At 39.9% G+C, this 24,735-nt stretch overlaps 1 protein-coding gene across 1 annotated transcript in view; it reads left to right on the top strand.

Moving 5' to 3' along the window:
• CDKE;1 (cyclin-dependent kinase E;1) overlaps positions 1-21,912 on the top strand; it is a 54,251-nt gene extending 32,339 nt beyond the window's left edge. Inside the window, exons 11-16 of the mRNA XM_088944719.1 lie at positions 630-677; positions 11,927-11,959; positions 12,138-12,246; positions 20,244-20,471; positions 20,556-20,622; positions 21,480-21,912. Of these exons, the coding sequence (XP_088800845.1) occupies positions 630-677; positions 11,927-11,959; positions 12,138-12,246; positions 20,244-20,471; positions 20,556-20,621 (484 nt within the window). The 3' untranslated portion in view covers position 20,622; positions 21,480-21,912. The remainder of the gene's footprint in view (positions 1-629; positions 678-11,926; positions 11,960-12,137; positions 12,247-20,243; positions 20,472-20,555; positions 20,623-21,479) is intronic.
• The last annotated feature ends 2,823 nt before the right edge of the window (positions 21,913-24,735 follow it).

The following is a 24,735-nucleotide window of genomic DNA, read 5'->3' as shown; positions in this document are numbered from 1 at the left end:
AAGGGACATTTTTTTCCCTCATTGTCCTATATGCAGTTTGGGGATAGGTAGTATTCTTGGGCTTTGCAGGTGAGGGTTCTGTGCTACAAAGGTGGTTCATTATGTTCCTACTTTCCTCTTTTCTTTTTCATATTTGGTTGTCCCAAGGTCCTGGTGTAGCCGTTTAGCCCGTCTTGGGTTCTTTTGGGTTGTCAGTTTGGTGTTGAGGGTATGGGGCTTGGTGTTTTCATTTACTTAAGCCCCATCACATGCTCATTCCATTTGTATTAGTTCCTTTAGGTGTGGAAGTCTGTATATTTAAGCATAATCAGGGAGGCCTATTTGACATGAATTGTCTGAGCTTTTTATTGAGGGTTATATGAACATTGATCACGTGAAAGCATTTTGTTCAGTGGGAAACTGTATATCTAAGTGGCCTGTTCTGACTTCTGAATTTGTTTTTTGGCTCTCCAGTTGTAGCATACCCATAAAATGATTAATACATTTGGTGCAAAAAGTTGGTCATTATTTTCTTTGTTCTTCTTTCTAAAGTTGTTAATCCTTTTACATAATTTGATCTGGCACTAACTAATTTGTCAGTTCATTTTGACCATATTAACTTTTCACTTATATTATGCCTTCGTTTGCAGATATGATCCTCGAAAGCGTATAACAGCAGCACAGGCACTTGAGCATGAGTAGGACTTCTGTTCTTATATTTATCTTATTGTTGAGGTCTCTAATCCATTTTTCTATATACTATATACTATATTATCTTGGAAAGCATATAATAGCAGCACAAGCAGTCAAGCACTTGAGCATGGGGACTTCTGTTCTCATATTGTTGAGTCTCTAATCCATTTTTTGAAATGCTATAAACTTGGAATTTAAGTCATAATTATGTTTTCAGTATTGCATTCATAGTTATTTCAGAATGATCTTTACAATAACTCCTATGCTTTTCTCAGTTTGCATTTTGCTGTGCTTGGACTTCATAAGGATCTATAAGAATCTAAGTGGACTAGGTTCCACGAAAACCTTAGAATGTCTTGATTCTCAGGAATTGGGCTTTTTTCCTTTAATAATGAGTGTCTTAGAAATTCTATACTTTTCTTATGTTCATATTGAATTTGTACCCTCATCTTCAAAAAATTGGTTTATAAATAAATATGGTAAACCCATAAGTTGGAGGGAAAAGAAATAGGTTATTTCTTTTGCTCTAATCAATTTGTTATTTGCTTTTCTCCTTTATTGGGTGAGGAGAACATTCCAGTTGATCTGATTTTCTCAGCTTAGTGGAAGTGACACACCCTTGACATGCAATGATGTAGAGTTTCAAGAAGATGTTGCCCACATAGTTTCAGAGGGTGGATTAATCCATATACATCTGGAATATTTTGTGATCAGAGAATACCAATTAGATTGTAAGGAAAATGTTATAAAGTGGCTGTAAGGTTGCCAATGTAGTGTTTGGAGAAGCAAAAGGCAATGGATGAGGGGATGAATGGGCATATGCTCATTATGAATTAATGAGCATAATGAGATGAGCATACTGCAATGGATGACTGGGCAGAGTAGATAGGATAGGATTAACAATATGTGCATTCATGGGAAATTACATAGTTTGGGCATATGCATAAAGTTGGAAGACCCTCTACTCCACTAGTGAGGGGTATCCTTATGCAAGATCTGAGTCACAATTCCATAGATACTAGTAGATGATATGGCCCTTGATAGAGTGGAATTGCAAAAACAGGACTGATGTAGCCAACCCAATATTGTCAGGATAAGCTATGATAACCGGATATTTATGAATGAGTGCCATATCATGTTATTTTTATGATAAGGCTGTATCTTGTTATTTTTTACCTCCTTCTGGTTGTGTGGATTTGTACTTTGTTTTGGTAACTTGGAGGATTATACTTCTTGAGTTTATAGGTTTTTTTAGATTTTAAAAAATAAGAAATGGATTATCAATGGCAGTTGGGAAAAAAGTTTAATAGAAATTAGTATGTAGGCTGGCATGGCACAAATTAGTATCATGTTGGTATGTTTGTACTGTCCTTTTCTTTTTCCTTTCTTTCTTTCTTTCTTTCTTTCTTTTTTTCCCCTTTCTGTACGAGGTGTATCAGAGGCATACACCTCATGCAAAAGGCATTTCAGGCATAATGCCTCATTGACCTGAGGCATGCATAGGGCTTTCAATGGGTCGTGTCTGGGTTGGGTCCAAGTAGAACCGGAACCGACCCGACAAGAATTACCAAGTACCCAGAACTGAACTGGACCCAATAGGGTCTATAATTTTAGAGCCAGAACCGAACCATCGGTTATTGGGACAATCAGGTCTGACCCGATGGACCTGTTTATAATAAACCTATTGAAAATATAATATATAATATTAATTTATTTTATATATATATAGCTCGGGTCGGGTCTGAATTGGTTTGGACTGGGTGGAGCTGGTTCCAACCTGATAAGAATCAGGACAATATATGAGGAACCAGAACTAACTCAACCGGTTTGGGTCACCGGGTCCAACCTGACCCATTGACAGCCCTAGGCATACACCTAAGGGTATTTTGGGCATGTCCTGCTTGGAGGTGCCCCCAGGTGTATGCCTCACATTCCTTTAAAAACATTAGGAAGTACCTGGTAGGATGACTGTCAGCTGCTTAGGGAGGCTTTACTGAAGGATTTCAAGCAGGTAGGTAATCAATCAATATACCTTTATTCCAATTTGCTGATGGTGCACGTGCATTATTTGTTTGCAAGGTTTCTCTTGATCAGCTACTACATTTAAGATGGTTTGCAATGGTATCTGAGCTGTACATTTACATGCACAAGAGTAAACTTAAGGTGGTTGGTCAGTAGTTGGCATTAGAACAGTTAGCAGGAGTGTTGCGCTGTGATATGGGATCTCCTACGAGCTAAATATTTGGGACTGCCATCAGGGGTGACATGCACCTAAAATTTATTTGGGGTCCTATGGTTGTATGCTTTGATAGAAGATCGACTTGGCAGAACAAATTCCTGTGCAAAGGTGGCAAACTCACCCTTGCTAGGAGTTTTGTCTCTAGCCACTTATATTCCCTTTACCAATCATCATCATTGGGTAAAAACCTTGGAAATCTTCCATGTTTTCTCCTTCAATGGTACTTTGAGATCATGGAAGCATGTGGCAAACTTGGCTCAAGGGAAAGAAAGGTTGGTTATGGAATGGAGACTGCCAACACCTAATTCTGTGAAACTAAGTTTTGATGGAAGGTAGTGGCAGATTGGGGGAGTTTGATGCAGAAATGAAGGTAGTGGAAACTAAATTTTATAAAAACCTTTATAAAGAGGTTTGCACCTTCAGACCCTTTCCTAAAGACCTTCCTTTTAAGCAGTTGAGTGAAGATCAGAGTTCCTTCATTGAGAGACCCTTTATGGAGGAGGAAATTAAAGGTGCCATTTCTAATGTTGGCAGATGATAAATTGCCAGGGCCGGATGGTCTTACCAACCTATTTTATGCTAAATGCTGGGACTTTGTGAAACAAGATTTATTGAATGTCTTTCAGGCGTTTTATGATAATGCTTCCCTTCAAAGAAGCTTAAATACTACGTTTATCACCCTCATTTCAAAAATTGAAGGGGCGGTTAATGTTAAAGATTTCAGACCAATCAGTCTTTTGGACAATTTCTATAAGATCTTGGATAAAGTGTTAGCTGAGAGAATGAAAGGGGTGATAGGAAATGTTATCTCATACAATCAAAGTGCTTTTGTCCTGGGGAGGTAGATGCTTGATTCTGTTCTTATTTATGAGCTGATTCACTCAAGAAGAAGAGAGGGTGCCCATGGTTTGATTTGCAAACTTGACATTGAGAAAGCCTATGACCATGTTAATTGGAGGTGTATTGATTTGGTGTTGCAGCATATGAGGTTTAGGCAGAAGTGGAGAAACTGGATAAAAGTATGTATAACCACTTCCAAATACTCAGTTTTGATTAATGGTCATGGTCAATCAGCAGGGTTTTTGATAGTTCTAGGGGTCTAGGACAGGGGGATCCCCTGTCCCCCTTGCTCTTTATATGTGATATGGAAATTCTTACTTTGCTTTGTAAAAAGGCTGCTGATTCCGGTGTTTGCGAAGGTTTTGCAATCTCTCTTGAGGGTGAAAGGGTCAATATTCTCCAATTTGCATATGATACTTTATGTTTTGTGGATGCTTCTCCCTCCCAGTTTGATATTGTCCTTGGGATTTTAACCTGGTTTGAGGTCGTCTCTGGACTTAAAGTCAATTGGAACAATAGCCAAATCATTCCAGTGGGCCAAGTAACCAATATAGTTGATTGTGCGGAGGTGCTGGCTTGTCAGGTTGAATTACTCCCTGTGAAATATTTGGGTTTGCCCTTGGGGGCAAATTGCTCAGTTTCATCGATTTGGGATCCAGTTATTGAAAGAATGGAAAGGAAATTAGCATCCTGGAAGGCAAGATATCTCTCTTTTGGGGGTAGGGTTACTCTGATTAAAAGTACTCTTTCCAATTTACCTACTTATTTCCTTTCTCTTTTCCCCATCCCAAATAAAGTAGCAAAAAGATCGGGTTAGATGGAAAGAAGTTTTCTTTGGAGGGGTTGGGAGGAGGAAAAAAGAGTTCACCTAGTAAGTTCGGACCAAGTATGTCTTCCTAAGGCTGAAGGTGGTTTAGGCATAAGGAAGTTGAGGAGTTTTAATTCTGCCCTCCTTAGCAAGTGGATTTGGAGGTTCTCGGCTGAGAGAGAGGCCTGGTGGAGAACCCTCATAGCTGAAAAGTATGGGGTGGAGTGGGGCAACTGGAGATCTAGGGATCCTCCCCCAGGCTGGGGAAGTTCCCCTTGGAAAGGTATCATGAAGAATTTCTCTGTTTTCTTGGAAGGGATTTTAGTCAAGGTTGGTAAAGGGGATTGAACTAAATTTTGGAAGGACCCTTGGTGTTTGGATGGGACGCTAGCTGAGTCTTTTCCTCTCCTTTTTCAGTGTGCTTCTAACCAAGAAGCATCTGTGGCTGAGTGCTTTTGTTTGACTGGTGGCTCTGTTACTTGGACCCCCTCTTTAGGAGGAATCTCTTTGATTGGGAGTTAGAAGAGATTGTGGAGTCTTTGATGTCTCTTCTTCAGAAGCAGAAGATAGATCTGCTCTTGGAAGACAAATGGTGCCGGAGATGGAATTTGGATGGTGAATGTACTGTCAAATCCTTTGTCTCTAAGCTTTGCAGTTTGGGTCTCACTGATTTCCCAGCTTCACTGATCTGGAATTCTACAAGTCCATCAAAAGCCAACCTTCTGATTTGGGTGATGGCTCTTGACAAATGCCTTACAAGATCTAATCATGTGAGGCGGGGCATCCAAATTATGGATCTATCCTGTGGTCTTTGTGGGCTCCTAAATTAGTCGACATATCATTTGTGTATTCATTGTCCGTTCTCCTCTTAGATTTGGGAACACTTTCTCAAGTCCATGGATATCAGTTGGGTTATGCCTAGGTCGGTTAAGGAGCTTCTCTGCTGCTGGAATGTTAAAGGCCTAACCAAGAAAGGGAGTCTGGTGTGGAGGACTATTCCGGCTGCTGTCTTATGGTCCATTTGGGTGGAGAGGAATAGTAGGGTTTTCTGTAATAGACCTAAAAGTCCTGAAGATATTATTCAGAGAGCTGTGGACAAGCTGATATCTTCGGTTTCTGTATCTGAGGAATTCAAAAGTCTGAATTTGTCTTCATTCCTTTGTTCTAACTCCTGGTGGAGACTGTAATTGCTGTGGTTTTCAGGATGCCTTACAGGGCCTGAATCCAGCTTGTATGTGCTTTTGTTTTGAATAAAATTACCTTACCTTTTCCAAAAAAAGTTTTGATGGAAGCTTTTGGAAAATGAAGTAAGGGCTGCTTTAGGGGGTGTATTTCGAGATATAGAAGGTGTGAGGCTAGCACTTCATTCGGGTCCTGTAGAGCATGGAGATCAACTGACAGCAGAATTAATGGCTCTGCTTCAAGGGCTGTAACTTGCAAAAGAGTTTGGCTTTCAAAGGTTAGAAGTGGAAGGGGGCTCTCAGGTGGTTATTTCCTGGACAAAATTTCACAGCCAAACCCTTGGGTTTACAGGCAAAGGATTAGGGAAATTGAAAGGTTACCAAGGGAATTGAGTGTTACTTTTAAATGGGTGAGAAGAACTGCAAATGGCATGGCAGATACTTTAGCTAAACAGGGGGCAAACGGGCAGCACTTATTTTGGGCTAAATTGTAAGGCTGGTTTTTGGGGATTGCAAATCTAGTTGTATTTGTTTACTGCTATGGGTGTGGGTAAATTACCTACAAAATGATGAGCTCAAGTTTCATATAATGCTTAATAAAATTTACCTCTGATGATAAAAAAATCATCATCATCTAAGCTTATCCCAACTTTATGGGGTTGGCTACATGAATGCTATTTCACCATTCTGTTCTGTTTAATGCCATATCCATTGTTAAATTGTGAGTGCTTAAATCATTTATTACTGCTTTGATCTATGTCCTTCTTGGTCTGCCTCTAGCCCTTCTAGCCCCTTACTAATATTGGTGGCAAATCAGCTCAAGAGGATTTGAGATTTTTTTTTTTTTTTTTTTTGTGTGTGTGTGTGGAAAAAAAAGCAGAAGGAAGAGTGAAAGTTACATGTGGTAAAGTGGATCAAGGTGAGCAGCCCAAAAGAGCTTGTATGGTTAGGAGTAAGGAAGTTGGGAATGGTGAGCTTGGCTTTGCTTGGAAAGTGGTTTTGGAGATTAACAAACAATAAGAGAGCTTATGGAGATGAGAGGCAGTGCGCCCAAGTATGGTATGAAGAATAGGGTCTCTGATTCGGCTGAGATGCACACTAATGACAGCACAATTCGGAAAGGAATGAGAAATCTTATCGCAGTTCATCAAAGGTTTTCAGTACAAGATTGTGGATGGTAGTAGGGTAAGATTTTGGAGGAACCTATTGTGTGATTGTTGGCTGCTTGTACAGATATAGCCATCTTTATTCATGGTGGCCAGAAACAGGGATGCTCATGGTAGAGTTCCATGAGTTTAGAAATGAGGCAATTGTGTGGAACCCCCAGGGTGCAGAATAATCTAAATGATTGGGAGATTTAATTTATGACTTAGCTCTATATAAAATACAAGATGCGAAGTCGTGTGATAATAAAGAGGACAGGAGAGTGTGGATGCGGGACAGCTCGGGATTGTTTTCTTTCCTCTTCATAATTTTGAATTCCTCATCAATGAGAAGCTTTCCCTGCTCCAAGATTTGATGTCCTCATATCCCCAGAACCCAACCAGAAAAGGTAGGGTAGGGTTGGGTTGGGTCGAAGTTTAGGTATGGGTTGGGGTTGAAAAGTATGGACCTGACTTAACTTTGGGTTGGGTTAAGGTTGAGGCCTTGACCAACCCAACACAACTTGAACCAGACTAAACTTCATGTTTGCATGTATATATATTATATAAATATAGTATTTATGCATGTAAGTACTTACGTATATGCATATTTTCATGCATGTATGCATATGCAAATATGCACCCATAAGTGTATATTATCTATATATTTATGTATTTCTTTCACTGCAAGTATTTATGTATCTACATTTATGTATATGTATATTTAGGTATTTATGCATACTTGTCTAGTGATTTAAAAGGCACGCCTCAGGCACGCTTAGGCACATTGGCGAGGCACATTTTGGGGTAGGTGCCTTGCCCAGGTCCTAGGCGCAACACTTTCAAAAGGCACATGCTTGGTGCGCCTGATGCGCCTTGGCCTAGACGTGCGCCTTTTGAAATTTATTTGTTTTTTTTGCTTTTTTTGAACCTAGCAGCTGGGGTGGGGGTTCCACCCTCGGACCCCCGACCACGCCCCTCAAGGCAAGCCCAAACAAGTCCATGTTAGGGTCTTAAATTCTTAATTCACACAAAAAAATAATGATTTTATAACTTTAATTGCCTTTTAAGAAGATGTTTTATTAAGATGAGTGAATGAACAACATTAGCAAATAGGGGGGGTTCTCGGAGCTTTGGTGAGTGAGCAAAGTGAGCGATTGTGGGCTTGTTTGGGCTTGCCTCAAGGGGCGTGGCACAAAAGCAATTTGTAGAATCAGGAATGTAATATGTTTTACATCACATTAGCTACTTGAAGTAATGCAATAGAGGAAAAAAAGAGATTGTGGGCTTTACATGCTTAAAAATCTTTTATGTTTGATTTTATTTTTAAATTTTCATTTGAATATGCTTTACATGTTTTGTTTATGTATGTTAATTTTAGACAATAGGTTTTTTAAACCATTAATTTTAAAATTTAAGTTTATATTTCTTATTAATATTATGCTTAATATTTTTTTTTTAAGTTTTTTGATTATTTTGAATTTTCTGACATTTTCTTGATTTTTTAGCACTTTTTTTTTGTATTTTTGCACCTTGCTTCAAAAAAGGTGCACACTTCACCTTGCACTTTTAAAACACTGTATTTATCTATCTATACATGTATATTTTTCCTCAAACATGATAACTATGTTCTTTTACACATAATAATGCTAATATTGAATTGACACAAACCCTTAGAGTTGTTGAGGGTTCAACAACTCGGGTTGGGTTAGGGTTGACCTCAACCTGATCTAACCTGTCTAACCTGGCCTGAGTCACCTGACTTGCACCCGTAATGTTAGATACGTCAACTTTTAGTGTAGATTTTGTCAGATACCTCAGCCAGACAAGTAGCACTTCTAAGTAAATGGTATTGGTGGTTCAATACTGAGACAAATGGTGGGTGGAAATCTTTAGTAAAACACTTGGGCTTAGAGAGGGTGGGTGGGACCCTAACATGGATAAATACTATTATGGTTACTTAGCATGGCAGGGGATTGGAAAGCCATTTGATTTCTTCAGATCTGGCATCAGCTGCAGGGTTGCTGGTTTCTCAAAACTCAAAATTTGGCAGGATTCTTGGTGTGATGAGAAACCACTGAATGAGCTATTTCCTTAGTAGCCGAGGATAAAGAGATGAAGGTGCGATATTGCTGTTGCAGAATGTGTTTCAACTGGGAGCAGGAGGAAATGGTGGATCGTTACTGAAACACCATGGCTCCAATCAATGTAATGGTCTTATGGATGGTAGGACTTGGAAATGGGAGAAATCAGGTATCTTTATTGTCAAATCATGTATCAACATGCTAGCAAGTATCTAATCCATTAAGGTAGAAGATAATGAGAGATTTTCTCTGTGAACTGGGAGAAGGGAAAATGGACCATTTGATTAATAGGGAAACAGTGTGCAAGTGTAAGGAGGAAGGGGGGTTAGTGGGAAGTCAGCCCTTCTGGGTGAATGGCTGTGGAGATTCCCTATTGATTCAAACAAGCTATTGCACCTGGTTATCAAAAGTATTCACAGATTACACTCTAATGGATGGGATGCTGGGCTTCATGCTAAAGCTTCCTTGTCTTCACCTTGGAAAGCTATTTCATCCGTCTCTTCCTGTTTCTTGATGTTTATCAGGTATGATTGTACATTTAGGGGGATCTATTGGTATGCTGTACATTTAGGGTGTAAATCTTTTCTCTGAAAGGACCTTTGGTTGGGGGACCATCCATTCATGAGCCTTTTCCCTTCACCTTATAACCTGGCCTCCAATAGATTGTTTGGTTTCCCATTGTGTTTCAGTCTCCAACAATGGGGTGCATTGGGATTTGGGCTTAAGGAGGGGTTTTAGGGATTCTGAAATGTCAGATGTCACTGCCATGCTTAACATAGAAGAAATCCACCTTGACCCAAACGAACCTGATGAGGGATTTGGACTTTAATGACATCTGGGTCCTTTTCTTGTAATTCTTTCCTCCATGAGCTTTGTACTGTAGGGACCCCCTTACCTCTTCAACTTGTCCTGTAAATGCCATTTTGAAAGGTCCAACTCCACTCAAAATCAATGCCTTTTGTTGGGAGGTATACCATGACAAAATCAATACAATGGTGACATTACAGAAAAGAAATCCTTGGTGGATGCTTTGACCTCATGTTTGTCTTCTGTGTGAAGCACCTAGCGAAAGATCTTATCACCTATTAATCTCTTGTAGTTTTATGTTTGCTATCTGGAATTTCTTTTTCTCCTTGTTCGGTGACAGATGGGACCCACATTTGGATCTGAAAAGTTTATTCCTCACCTTTTTTTCTCCCTGCTAAAGAAAAGGGGAAAGGTACGATTGGAGGTGTACAAGGGCAGCAATCTTGTGGAGTGTGTGGAAAGAAAGGAACAATCACATCTTCAGGGAGAAAAAAAAAGATCTATTAAAGAACTGACCGGCATTATCTCTATTAAAGTATTACACTGGGCTAAGGCTCTGGACATCTCTTCTGTTTATACAACGGATGATATCCTTAGAAACTGAAAACAAGCGGCTATTTCTGCTCCTTGAACAGTGAAACCAGTAGTTGATGGTGCAGTCTGGTCTGGGTAACCCTGGGCCTTGCGGAATAGGTGGAGTAATCAGGGATAGGGGTGCTCATTATACGGTTCAAACCCCAAAGCCGAACCGGACCAAACAGAATTTGTGGTTTGGTTTGGTTTATACCTGTAAACAGTTTGGTTCGGTTTGAGAATTTTCTAAATTACGGTTTGCGGTTTCGGTTTGGTTTATTGAGTTTTATAAATTGAACCAAACCGTAAACCAAAATTTTATATTCATATATATAATATGATATATATGATATATAAATATTATATATAATATATCTAACTAGAATGCGTAAAATTATAAATATATAATGAACTCTTTATTTTATAATAAAATAATAAATGAATGTTTTACATTTTAATTTTTAGGGGAGCTATTTGGGCTTTCTAATTGGGTTTAGCCCAAAAGAATCATAGAATGGTCCAAAGTCCCCAAATCGTAATAAAATGGTTTGGTTTGGTTTGATTTTATACCAAAACGGTTTGGTTCAGTTTAGAAATTTCTCAAACCATAATTTACTGGTTTGTCTGAGATCTCTAATCCACACCGAACCAGACCGTGAACACCCCTAATCAGGGATGAAAATGGCAACATATTAGAACTCTTCTCATGTCTGTGGGGGATAGGAAATGCAATCAGGGAAGAGAGATAGGCAACGCTCAGAGCTCATGGGTCTGAGGAGGCTAAAAGCTTTGAATTTGAAGATGGTGGAAGTGGAAGGAGACTCGCAGTCATAGCTTGGCTGAAAGATGATCAAAAGGTGGCTTGGAGCTACAGACGTGTTCAGAGAGCTGAAAAAACTATTAGAGGACCTGCAGGCACAAATAATGTGGAGGCAAGAGCAGCCAATGAAATAGCTGATGTATTAACAGCAAAACAAGGGGTTTCAAGGGATCAGTTACATTGGGTGGTTAGCCTAGGCTAGCCTCCTATTTTGGGTTTTCCCTTCCTGATGTACCTTTACATATTTTTATAATTAATAAATCATTTACATTTACTCATAGAAAAGTATACATAGTTTGCCACCTTGTAAATGTGAAGTGCACTTAAACATCTAACTGGCTTTACGTCTCAATTTGAAAGTTCTTCATGATTTTTTTTTTGTCTGCATAATTAAGTGATCAATTTGAAGTTCAATATTATGACAACCTTGACATGTTTTTTTTTTTTTTTTGGTATAAACATGGGATTTATATTAGTTTGCTGTGGGTACTTGGAGACAGACATACAATTATTATGTCAATGTTTTCTAATATTGTGATACATTTTTTCCTTTCATACTAATATAAGCCCATATGAGTTTAGCTCTAAAAATATAAACATATAAATACTGTGGCACGTTCCACTGCAAGTTGCATAAACAGATACCAATGCAATAATGCATCTTGGTGACATGGCATACAGTTCTTTGAATTACCTTGTTAACAGATCTACTTGGTCAGTTGCAGTTGCTCTATTGTTGCTTACTATCTGTTTTTTTCAGGTACTTCCGAATTGATCCTCTACCAGGCCGCAAGTAAGTCTCCCAACTTGCACGAGGGTTGTATGACCAAATTCTGAGCCATCTTGGTTATGTTTCAGTAATCATGCATGATGGTAGAATGTTTACTAAGTAGGAAGTCATGGTGAATAAAGCATATATTCCGCACATATTTTCTTCACTTTGACCAGGTAAATGTGGCATCAATGCTCAGTGCACTAGTACCTGGCCAACCAGGGGAGAAAGTTGTGAATTATCCTGCTCGACCTGTGGACACAAGTACAGACTTTGAAGGAACGGCCACTGTTCAACCTTCTCAACCGGTACTTCATCCAGAACTAAAGATTTCTTGAAATTTCTGATGATTTAAGGCTGCAAACCTTAGATATGATGGATGTACATTTCATGAAGCCATACTTATGCTTGTTGATTGTCTTTATAAATTTGTGATATTAGTAAATTTCTACTGGTTTTCCTGTGACAGTATTCTGGTAAGCAAGCTGAAACCGAACGGACTGAGCCTAAATGTTTCTTCAATAGAGATACATGAAATGTGGGGTGTATCTTGGAAGAGCTAGGGAGGTCTAACTTATAAGCCACCTTACCCACCCTCGCTATAACATGGAATGGACCATAAAATCTGGGAGCCAACTTTTGGGAGGACCATCTAAACAAGCTACTCTGCCTGTAGGGCCTTGGCTTCAAATAAAACCAGTCTCCTACCTCAAACTGAACATCTCAATGTTTCTTATCATAGTGGGCCTTCATTTGTTGTTGAGACTTTAGCAAGTTGGCCTTTAAGTCCTTAAGGACCGCAAAGCACAGTTGTGGATCTGTAAATAATTTTTTTTTAAGGGTAGTAGGGATCCACAATCTGCAAAACGCAGTTGTGGATCCCTTCTCATAGGGTAGTAGGGAAGGGGGTTCCCTTCCGTATAGAGCATGAAAAGGTGACATGCCAATTGGAACATGAAAAGAAGTGTTATACCAGTATTCTGCCCACGGAAGCCACTTGATCCACTTCCCGGGGTAATCACTAGTAAAGCACCGAAGGTAGGTCTCAAGGGAATGATTCACCACCTCAGTCTGTCCGTCTGATTGTGGATGAAAGCTGGTGGAATGATGGAGTTTTGTTCCTTGCACCCGGAAGTATTCAGATCAGAAACGGCTCATGAAAGTTGAGTCCCGATCAGAGATAATTGTCTTGGGTGTGCCATGTAAACGGGAGGCCTCCTGGACAAAAATTTTGGCCACTTGTGCTGCAGTGTATGGATGGGACAGTGGTGCAAAATACGCATACTTGGGCAGCTGATGCACAAAAACAACAATGACTGTCTTCCGACCGGAATGAAATCCATAGTTACCTCATCCTACACTTGTTCCGGGATAAGCGTGAAAAAGCTCTAAGAGGGCCGGAATGTGGGTTGAGTTATCCGGCAACAGCATTCTGCCTTTGTGCATCAGAATTTCATCACAAAGGGAGAAACCAGGTGGGACTTGTTCCCCATTCAAAATCTGGTTTCTGATCTTAGTGAGGCTAGCATCATTAGAGGCTTCCTCCCTCAGCTGAGTCATAAATGGATAAGTGAGCTTAGAGGCTACTGTCTGGAAGCACTCGTGTTGCCTTGACAAAGCATCCGCAACCAGATTGGACGGACCTGTTTTGTACTATATTGTGAAGTCAAAGCCTAGCAACTTATATAGCCACTTTTCCTGTACCTCATTCAGAGCAGGTTGTTCTATTACATATCTAAAGCTTCTTTGATTGGAGCGAATGGTAAAAGCTCGACCCAACAAGTACCTCCTCCACTTTTGCACAACCAAAACAACCGCCATTAACTCCTTTTCATACGTGGATTTTCGTCTTGTAACACTGCCCCTATGCCCTTTCCTGATGCCATCCGATTCTACTACAAATGGTTTAGAAAAATCTGGCAGGGACAAGATGGGGGGGGGGGTCGTAAGGGCCATCTTCAGTGTCGTGAAGGCATTCTCCGCTTCTTCCGACCAATGGAAAGCATTCTTCTTGAGCAAGTCTGTTAGTGGGGCTGTCATAGTGCCGTACTCTCTAATGGACCGCCTGTAATACCCAGTAAGGCCCAAAAAACCCCTAAGATCCTTGACAATCGTGGACTTGGGCCATTGCAATATACAATTTATCTTGTCTGTTTCAGCTCTGACTGCCTGCTATGACAATGTGTCCCAAATAGTGGATTTGCGTCTGTCCAAAATCACATTTTGACCTTTTAGCATACAACTGATTGGCTCTAAGAATGTCAAAGGTGGAGCGGAAGTGCTGCATGTGAGACTTCCAATTCGTGATGTAAACTAAAATGTCATAAAAAATACGGACGAAAGATCTCATTCATTAAGGACTGAAAAGTAGACGGGGCATTAGTGAGGCCGAAAGGCATCACTAAAAATTCATAGTGGCCCTCGTGCATCCTAAATGCCGTCTTATAGACATCTTGAGCATGTACTCTTATTTGATGGTACCCTACCTGTAAATCTAATTTGGAGAAAATCTTAGCTATGCCAAGCTCATCCAGCAGTTCATCAATTACAGGTATCAGAAACTGATCCCGAATTGTAATTTTATTTAGGGCATGGTAGTCAATGAAAAAACTCCACGTGCCTTCTTTCTTCTTAACCAAGAGGGCAGGCGCTGAATACGGACTGTTACTAAGCTGTATCATGCCTTTGTCCCTGAGTTCCTTCACCAATTTTTCTATTTTTGTTTTCTTGCAATGTGGATATCGATAGGGCCACACATTTTTTTTCAAAGGTAAGGTAACTTTATTAAAATTAACTCATAAAAAGTACAGAACAGAACCTGCCCACAAACAGGCAGGTCTGAAGACTCCCACTACAGACACCAGATTGATTGAGTTCTCAATAGATGAGTTACATTTGAGTTTCTGAATTCAGGAGTGACTGAGATCCAAGAAATCAGTTTACCAACAGCCAGCTGAACTATATCCTATGCCCCTCTCACCTTTTGATTAAAAATTCTGTTGTTTCTCTCAGACCAAATGGCCCAAATCACAGCTGCCGGAATAGTGGTCCATACCACTTACCCTCTTTTCTTCAAATTGCTGATTTTCCAACAGCAAAGTAACTCCTTAGTTGATTTAGGCATGACCCAACAAATCCCCACCACCTTCAAGAAATGATGCCACACCTGAGCAGAAAACGGGCAATGGATGCATAAATGGTCTGTAGTTTCCAGATGATCATCACAAAGGACACAAGACTTTTCCTGAATCTGCAGCCCTCTTTTTTCAAGATTGGTGCGGGACAGACATTTGTCCAAAGCCATAGTCCAGATAAGAAAATTAACTTCAGAAGGGCAGATAGGATTCCAAATCTGTTTTGCAGGAAAACCTTCCACTGCCACTCTGCTACCAAGCCAATTAGCCATTGTTTTGACTGAAAAAATACCATCCTTCGACCAATTTCAAATCCATTGGTCATCTTGATTATGGTCAAAGATTTGAGCCTGTAGAGTTTCCAACAGATTTGAAGCTTCTTGTATTTCCCAGTTAAAAAGACCTCTTCTGAACTGAGGAGCCCAAACCACTTCATTACCCAAAACTGAGTAAGAATCAGCAACCAAGACATCCTGGTTGGAGGCACACTGGAAAATAAGAGGGAATTCTTCTGTCAAGGAGTGATTGCAACACCAATGATCTTTTCAAAATTTAATTCTGTCCCCTTTACCGACTTTGAGGCTGATTCCTCCATCAAGCAGGGGAGCAACTTCCATGATATTTTTCCACAGAGAATAACTCCAGTTAGGAGGGGGGTTTTAGTTTTCTAGTTACCTTACTCAACCCCAAATTTAGATGCAATTAAATTCCTCCACCAAGCACTTCTCTCAATTGCAAATCACCAAATCCACTTAGCAAAGCTGAATTTGTCGCCTTGATTCTTCTCAGACCAAGATCCCTATTCTCCTTAGGAAGACAGATTTGGTTCCAATTCACAAGATGGATCTTCCTTTCTTCCTCCCAACCCGCCACTAAAAATTTTTTTGGAGTCTCAATTTTCCTAGCCACTTTATTTGGGATAGGGAAAAAGGGACAGAAGATATGTGGGGAGATTGGAGAGAGTACTTATAAGAAGGGTCATTTCGGGATATCTCGCCGAACTACCCTTACTACACCTTGGATGGCTATACATGGTATTCTCCCTCGTTTCCTCAGATTCATCAGGTACAATGCTTGTTCTGGTAATGCTATTCTGTTCTGGGAGGATATTTGGGTGGGTACTCAACCCCTCAAAGATTGTTTCCCCTCGCTCTATTCCATTTCCCTTCACAAACATGAGCCAATTGCAACTTTTCTCCTGAGCCCGTTAAACTCCTTATCCTTAAACTGGGACTTTGGGTTTCGTAGAGGGTTAAGGGATGGTGAGTCGAGTTGTGTTATTGAGCTAATTCATTTACTAGAATCCGTTTGCTTGGACCCCACTTCTTCTGATCAAAGGGTTTGGACTCCTCTTCCAAAAGGTACTTTTACTTGCTCTTCTTTTCTAAAATCCCTCAGTTCTAACCCCATTTCCCAAGGATTCCCTGTCAAAGAAGTATGGACGCGACCTATTCCCCCTAAAATTGCTGTATTCTGCTGGGATGCCTTCTATGGGAAAATCAATACTTTGGAAAACTTTCAGAAAAAGAGACCCTCACTTTGTCTTTCCCCAAATTGGTGTTCCTTGTGTAAGGCCGAGAATGAGGATTGTTTCCATTTGCTGATCTCCTGTTCCTTTGCTACAGCTATATGGAGGTGGAGCCTTTGTTTATTTGGAGGTAGGTGGTCTATGCCTTTTGATTTAATCTTGTTATTCAACCCATCTGTCTTTGTTTGGCACACTAGAAGAGGTAAGGTCATGTGGAAATGTGTCAGGGCAGCCACCCTGTGGACTCTTTGGGAGGAAAGGAATGCAAGAATTTTCTTAGAGAAGGAAAGATGGTTAGATGTAATGAAGGATTGTATCCTAACAAGAGCAATCCATTGGCTAAAAACTGTGAATATCTTTGATGACTTCTTTGATGACTTGTGGAGGAATTGGCTAGTAATAGCTAACACTTCAACAAAGAAGGATAGAATTCTGTCAGAATGGATTCCACCTTTGGAAGCTGAACTTTAATGGAAGCAGCCAAGGCAACCCCGGGCCTTCAGGTATAGGGGGTATCCTGAGAAATAAGGACAGCAACATAATTTCCCTATTCTCAGGACCGGTGGGAGTGGGGGATTCCACAAGGGCAGAAATCCTTGCTGCAGTACAAGGAATTCAGATCACCAACCAGCTTGGGGTGGAGCATCTCCTAGTTGAAGGGAACTCTTAGGTGGTAACAAGATGGCTCCTAAACTTGGATACCACCATTTGGGGCTACAAAGATCTCATAAAAAAAGTAAAGTGGTTAACCAACAATATGAGAGTTAGGTAAAATGGGTTAGTAGGTTTGCTAATTCTTTGGCTGATGCTTTAGCCAAACAGGGGGTTTCTAGGGAAGATCTTTTTTGTGCTTCTTCGCAAGTTGTTATTAATTTGGAAATCTGTACTTGACTAGCTCAGAGAGGTTGCAACTCGTGCCTTTCCTTGGGGACTTTGTACTATTGTCTATTGCTGATTAATAAAATTATTTCAATTATCAAAAGAAAAAAGAAGGGTCATTCTACCACCAAAAGAGAGGTATTTAGCCTTCCAAGATGACAACTTCTTTTCCAATCTTTCAATAATTGGATCCCGTATGGCAACAGATGAGCTTTTAGCTCCCAATGGAAGGCCCAAATACTTTATCGGAAGCTATTCCACTTGGCTAGCCAAAATAGTAGCACAATCTTCAAGGTTAGGGACATCACCCACTGAAATGACTTGACTTTTGTTAAGGTTGACTTTCAGCCCTGTGACTACTTCAAACCAGCTGAGGATCCCAAGCAGATTATCCAACTGATCAAGAGAAGCATCTAAAAAACATAAGGTGTCATCCGCAAACTGAAGGATGTTCACCTTTTCACCCCCGGGGAAATTGCAAACCTTTCCCACAGATCAGAAGTTGTTGTCTTCTGACTAAATAGAGTAAGGATCTCTGCAATACAAATAAAGAGAAGGGGAGAAAGGGGACCTCCCTACCTTGACCCTCTAGAGCTCTCAAAAAAGCCTGCAGATTGACCATTGATCAGAATAGAAAATCTAGGGGAAGAGACAAACTTTCATCCAATTCCTCCACTTTTGTCCAAAGTTCATCTTTTCCATGACTTTGTCTAAACAATTCCAATTCACATGGTCATAGGCTTTTTCAATATCTAGTTTGTAAATCAAACCTGGACATCCCACTGATAGGGCCACACATTAGCAGGTGCAACACCCGGTTTGATTGGAATTCGATGGTCATGCGACCACACTGGTGGTAAGCCAGAGGGTTCTTGGAAAACATTTGAGTAATCAGTGAGCAGTAATTGCAGTCTTGTTTCCTGTGTTTTAGGAATAGTTTCAATGTTGTTCTCAGACAAGGTTGGGCCTGGCTGACTCACGCCCAGGCTCGTTAGTATAGCTCCCTTCGCACCAGTTCTCGCCTTCAAAATAAGGTTTAACTTCTATTGTTGTATCGGCTCAGGTTCCCAACCTTTAAGGTGAAACCACTTGCCTTGGCTCTGGAAATCCATTGTGAGGTGGGCCCAATCACATGTTACCTACCCCAACTCTTTTAACCATTGAATCCCTAACACCATATCAGTCCTACAAAATTCCCACGGATACAAATCCCCTTGGAATTCACATCCTTGCATCTGTAACTTGAGCCCTTTGCATACTCCGTTGCACCAGATACAGTTACCATCAACTACATGGACGGAGAATGGGATGGTCGGTTCAATCGCTAGCCCCAACTCCAAGCCAGCACAACGGTAATGAAATTTAGAGTACAACCACTGCCAATTAACACTGCAATCCGTCGGCCCATAAGCTGGTCCATCATTTGCATTGTTTGGGCTGAATGTGTCCTTGTTAGAGCTTGTAAGGAAATGGCCGACACTCCCGGTTCCCCTAATTGGCTCGGTTCATCCTTGTTATCGGCCCAGTCATCTTCATAGTCTCCCTTAGGATTGATTTGTAAGGTTAGCACCTGATGTCGCTTATACTTGTGTCTAGGGAAGAATTTCTCATTGCAGCTGTAGCAGAGTCCTCGTTCCCTACGGGCCTGCATTTCCAACCATGAGAGCTTCTTCAATAGAATGGTTTGAGTTGGTACTGCCATTGCCTTGGCGGCCAGACCTTCAGGATGACTGGGTGGAGTCTTCAAGATTGGTCCCTTGTGGAGTCTAGCTAGTCTGATGGGTGTGGACATGGTTGTAGGTTGCATAGGCTTTACCTCTACCCATATCTCGTCTCAGAGACCGCCAATGAAGCATACTATGAGTGCGTTCTCCGGCCAGCCATACACTCTTATTGCCAGTCGCTCAAATGCAACCTAGTATTCCCGCACAATGCCTACTTGTCGCAGCTTCGGCAGAGCTTCGTCGAAATTTCTGAAAGTCGACAATCCAAAACGGATCATAGGGCTTTTGAAAATTCTTTCCACATCATCTGAGGATGAGATCATTTATACCGATGAAACCAGTTGATCTCCTCTCTTAAGTACACCGAAGCAATCACCACTCTCTGATGGCTCGCGATCTCCTGGATATTAGAGTATTGCTCTGCTCTGTAGATCCAAGAAAGAGGATCTTCTCCACTGAAAGCAGGAAAGTCCACTCTGATCTGCCGGTGATTATTTCTGCCAAATCGGTGAGCACTGTCTTGATTGGAACTCTCGTCACACTGTGAGATCACCGCTGAGATCACTTCCTTGATCTCTCGCAGGTCGCCGGAGAATTTGTGCAGATCGACCTCAATTTGCTCCACTCTCTCTTCTACCGACGCTGATCTGGTATGCGGCATGGAGAACCAATTCGCCGGATGAAATCTCAAGCTCTGATACCAGAATTGATGAGAGCCTGCTCACCACAGGGGTCTTCTTCAAGGGAGAGACTCTGCCTCCTGAAATCAGAAAATAGAGGGGGGGGGGGAGGGGGAGAGAGAGAGAGAGAAGAGATTCTTAAAATGGCTTGATGCCTTTCTCATTATTTCATGGGCTATTTATAGATGCCGGTTACCCCCTTTTCAGCCATAATGGGCCATCTTGCGAGGTCCCCGGTTATACACTTGTTTAATGGGCCTAAATGGGTCATTTACAGTTCTGTTATTATCAACAGCTCCATCATTTTCCTTTGACTGCATTTCATTTGTGGTGTAATTGTGTGCTGATTTTTGTGTTCAGGTCTCATCTGGAAATGCAGTTTCTGGGAGTGTAGCAGCTGCCCCTGTAGTGGCAGCTAGATCTGTCCCTCGGCCAATGCCTATGGTTGGCATGCAACAAAGGGTGCAACCCCCTCCAGGCATGACAGCTTTTAATCTTGCTTCTCAGGCTGGCATGGGTGGTGGAATGAATCCTGGTAGCAGCATCCCTATGCGGGCTGCAGCTGCTCAGGCTCATCAGCAGCAACAGGTCTTTCTAGTTTTGATTCTTAGATGGTTTATCTTTGTTACCCAAATGTTTTCTCTTTTTCTAATTCCTTTTTCCCCCAATCAGTTGAGAAGAAAAGATGCTGGAATGGGGATGCCTGGATATCCACCACCACAGAAAAGGCGCTATTGAGGTAATATTGCTTATTTTCTCCAGAAAATTCTCTGTTAAACCAAGCTATGCTGTTTCAAATTACACCCCCGTCTTCTAAAATGATTTTCACACTCGTTTCTCCACTAGTAGGATGACAAACAATCCTTATTCACTGTAACAAATATGAAGGAAACAGTATATTTTTAAACCTAGAAGTTATGCTATTGAATATTTTCCATAAAATCCTAGACTGTAATAGTACATAATCTTTCCTTAAAATTCTATTATGGAAAACCTGAGAAATTCTTTGGAACCCATTTTTTGTGTAACAACCTTGAGAAATGATCCCAGTTGAGGAGAAAGTCCAAAAAAAGCCTGTTTTTAGTTTTTTTCTTTGCACATGCACTATGCTATCTTAATTTAAATACTACCGGTAATGGTGTTAGAATCTATGAGCATATTTTTTTTCACTAGTCCAATGTGTTCAGTTTATAATATGTACATTGGGGATATTTCACAAAAAAATTCTATCCATTTGGATGAACTAACCATCTACAAGATACAATTATTTTTGAACTGTCAACAGACAAGGTTTGCATTCTATGGAAAATAATCCATATATTTGGTGGTTAGAGGCATCCAATCAAAGTTGTTTTTCTGGTCTAAAAGATTTTCTACTTCAGGTCTATAATATCTTTTTGTTCAGTGAGAATGTCTAGAACCAGTTGACCCAAATAAACTAGGTAGTACCTTGTAATGAGGCTACTAAATATTTCTCCTGCTTTTTTTTTTCCTTAAAATTCTATTATTTAAAGTCCAAGAAATTTCTTATTGGTTCCCCCACCACGGGCTTAATCTGTTGTGGCATGACTAAGTGCATTGTTTCCATCTGTCCAGGAATTACTGCTGCCTTGTGCAATGACTTGGACTCATATTTGTCACACTCGAAACTGGCAGAAAGTGCTATGAACTTAACCTAAATGGAGACTTTTAATCTGCATTACAATTTGGAACTCAGTTTAGTGGATGCCAGGAATCAACAGTCAAGACTTCTGGACCAGTATTTCGCAAGCCTCATCTTTTCTGGGTGTCTGCATCCTGTGGCGTCCATGTAACGGAAGGAAGAAGTTGATGTTCCCTGGTTGGACGTTCACCATGTCCATTCCTTTTGTATTGTTATTGTAATAGCACATTTGTTCCAACCTTGATGACAGTGAGGTTGGACCTTGTAACATTATCTTAGGTACCTAAAATGCTATGAATCATCTTTGTCCAACATTCTTTACCATGGTAGATTTGAATGCAAAGCTAATTCAGTAGGTTGGTATCCTGCTAGTTGTGTTCTCCCTTGCCTTTTAGATATCTAAATACTGATCGAGTCTTGTAGCATATTCAGCTTCTCTGATCATGATGTATCATACAGATAAATGATAGACTAGCTATATCATTTTACTGTCACTTGGAACATGTATCTACGGTTTTCCTTTTCATGGTCAACAAATAGCTCAGGTATTTATTTTTCAGCTTTAAGCATTGACTTTCTTTTTTGGGTGGGATGGGGGTATAGAGCATGTGACACGTCTGGATTCCTCTGATGAATGTGCACTTCATAAAAAAGAAAGAAATATACCCATTCAAAGGAAGCTGTAGATGGTAGTAATCCAATTAGAGAAGTATAGTATTGAGTAGTTAAATTCTATCTATTGTTGAGATATCCTACACCAAAATTCCACTTTTTTCTCCTTTGCTTACATATTCTGTAATAGTAAAAGGTGCTCTAGTCTAAAGGTAATAAACTTTGTATAAGGACTTTTTGAACATTTGATAAACTGTAAACAAGACAGCTTCGAGGTTGATGCCACCTCTGGCAAATATTGAAAAATAAGGACTAATGTACATCACTCTTTTCAAATTAAGCATGGAGTCGTGCTAAGTGTGGCTCTACCAAAGCATTATTTAAACAGAGTTATCCTTTCATTCCAAATGAGGTCTTAAAATGGAGTTGGGCCAAGTATCGAATTGAACTCTTTCCAAAGTATGCTTTAAATGGAGTTTTGCTACTTAAAACAAACAATATGGTATAAGAAGTGTCATCGCAGGACACCATGTTTGCTTCTTTATATGGTCATTTTACCATTTTTAAATAGAAATACAAAAGGATTCTTTTTAGACAATTATAATGGATTCATAAGTGAAGGTTGATTAAGTAAATTGGTTGCAACTTAATAGGGTAGGTTTTAGTAAATCTATGAAACTAGAGGTGCTTAACAAATGACCCTTATATTAAATTATGATACTTATAGTAAGAAAATATTATATAATATATAATATATTGCATAGGAATAATATATATTATTTTGTTCTGGAATAATAATTGATATTTTATATCATATAATATGTCTCAAGCATTATATTTTATATTATATTACATTAAATAAAACAATATATACTATATAATGTTTATATAATTATATATCTTTATACACTTACAAATATATTTCCCTAATATATACTTGTATAATATAATATACATTATATTTTTAAATTATATATATATATATATATATATTATAATGCTACCTATAATTTATCTTTATTCGTAATGCCCTTGTATTGTAGTATCATAGTATGGTTTAAATTTCCAATGCCACCACTTCTACTGTTGCTATTAGGGGAGTAAACAAAGTGCCTTGTATTGTTAGTGTGGACGATTAAGAAGATACAGTTAGAGGATAATTGGGTATATCTTATCTAATCCTTTTACTAAAAAAAAAGAAAGAAAGAAATAAAGGAATCCTTTGCGTGGACTTGTGTGGATTAATTGCCCGCAAAATTATGCACAACAGGCTGGGCAACCTGTCAGGATGAATATGCTAATGTTCTGTAAACATGGGTCCCACACCTTGTGTGCATAGAACATTGGCGTGTTTACTCATGATAGATTGCCCAGTGCATTGCGCATGATTTTATCTCCGGCCAATTCAAACTCCTATTATTCTAGTAAATTATATAGCCTATTGGGCCTGAAAACATAAGGCTCAATTTGGAAGGAGTACAAATGCAAATATGTACAGTACAAATACATACAATATAATACAAAAAATAAGGTTTTGCACTCTACATATTTGTATTTGACTATTTGTACTCCTTCGAAACTGAGGTGAAATTTCATTAAAGCTTAATTTGGAAAGAATACAATTTTACAAATGCAAATATGTAAGGTGCAAATTACATACAAAATAATACAAAATATAAGATTTTTCATTCTACATATTTGCATTTGTACTCCTTCCAAACTAAGACTAAGAAAAGCTAGGGCTACACAGAGAGCAAATCCAATACAACAATTGTCCCTAAGCCACCTGGGAGCCAAAGAACCACACCTAAACCAACCATAGAAGGCAGCCAATGCATGGGCAGCACTATTTGCTGCACGACTAACCCATAAGAACAAAATTGGAGAGAACCTGCTACATAGATTATGAATGCCTACTAAAATAGGTAGGGTTTCATGATGAAGAGTCGAAATAGGCTTCTGTATCAAGTGAATGAGCTCCAAAGCATCAGACTCAACAATTAAGGATGACACTCCACTTCCATAGCCACTGCTTCTAAGACCCCTATGAATTGCCAAGGCTTCCATAGTTAAGATCGATGTGCCTCTCAAAATACTTCCCCTGGATGAAATTAGAATCCTATTGGGGGATCTTAAGATGAAGCCAAAAGCTGCCTTTCCCATCTGAGTTGGCATCACCCTATCAGAATGAAGTCTAACAACTCCCCGAAGACATCCAGCGAGAAAGTACTCTTCCACCCACGGTTCTATCCACAAGGGCATTACTGGACTCCAGATCTTCTGATAAGCTATGAATCCATCGGACGCTACCTTCAGGGGAACGATCTTTCAACTTAAACATGCACCAGACCTTCAAATAAACCCTTTACTTAGAAGGTTTCGACCCATCATGATCAAATTCCTCCAAGCCCAAGAAGGGCAATTACCAATTTTTCTTCCAAATTGAAAAATTTTCCAAGTACTTGTTCTTTAACACTCGAACCCGAACCCATAAAGCTTCTTGATTATGATTTGTGAATCAACTGCCACACCCCTTTTGCAAGAAGAGCCAAGTTAAACTCTTCTAACCATCTGAAG

This window comes from Nelumbo lutea, chromosome 5, assembly GCF_056320005.1.
Source record: "Nelumbo lutea isolate HS-2025 chromosome 5, American lotus-T2T, whole genome shotgun sequence".
NCBI lineage: Eukaryota > Viridiplantae > Streptophyta > Magnoliopsida > Proteales > Nelumbonaceae > Nelumbo > Nelumbo lutea.
The sequence above is the reverse complement of the archived record's forward strand: the minus strand, read 5'-3'. Positions and strand labels throughout refer to the sequence as shown.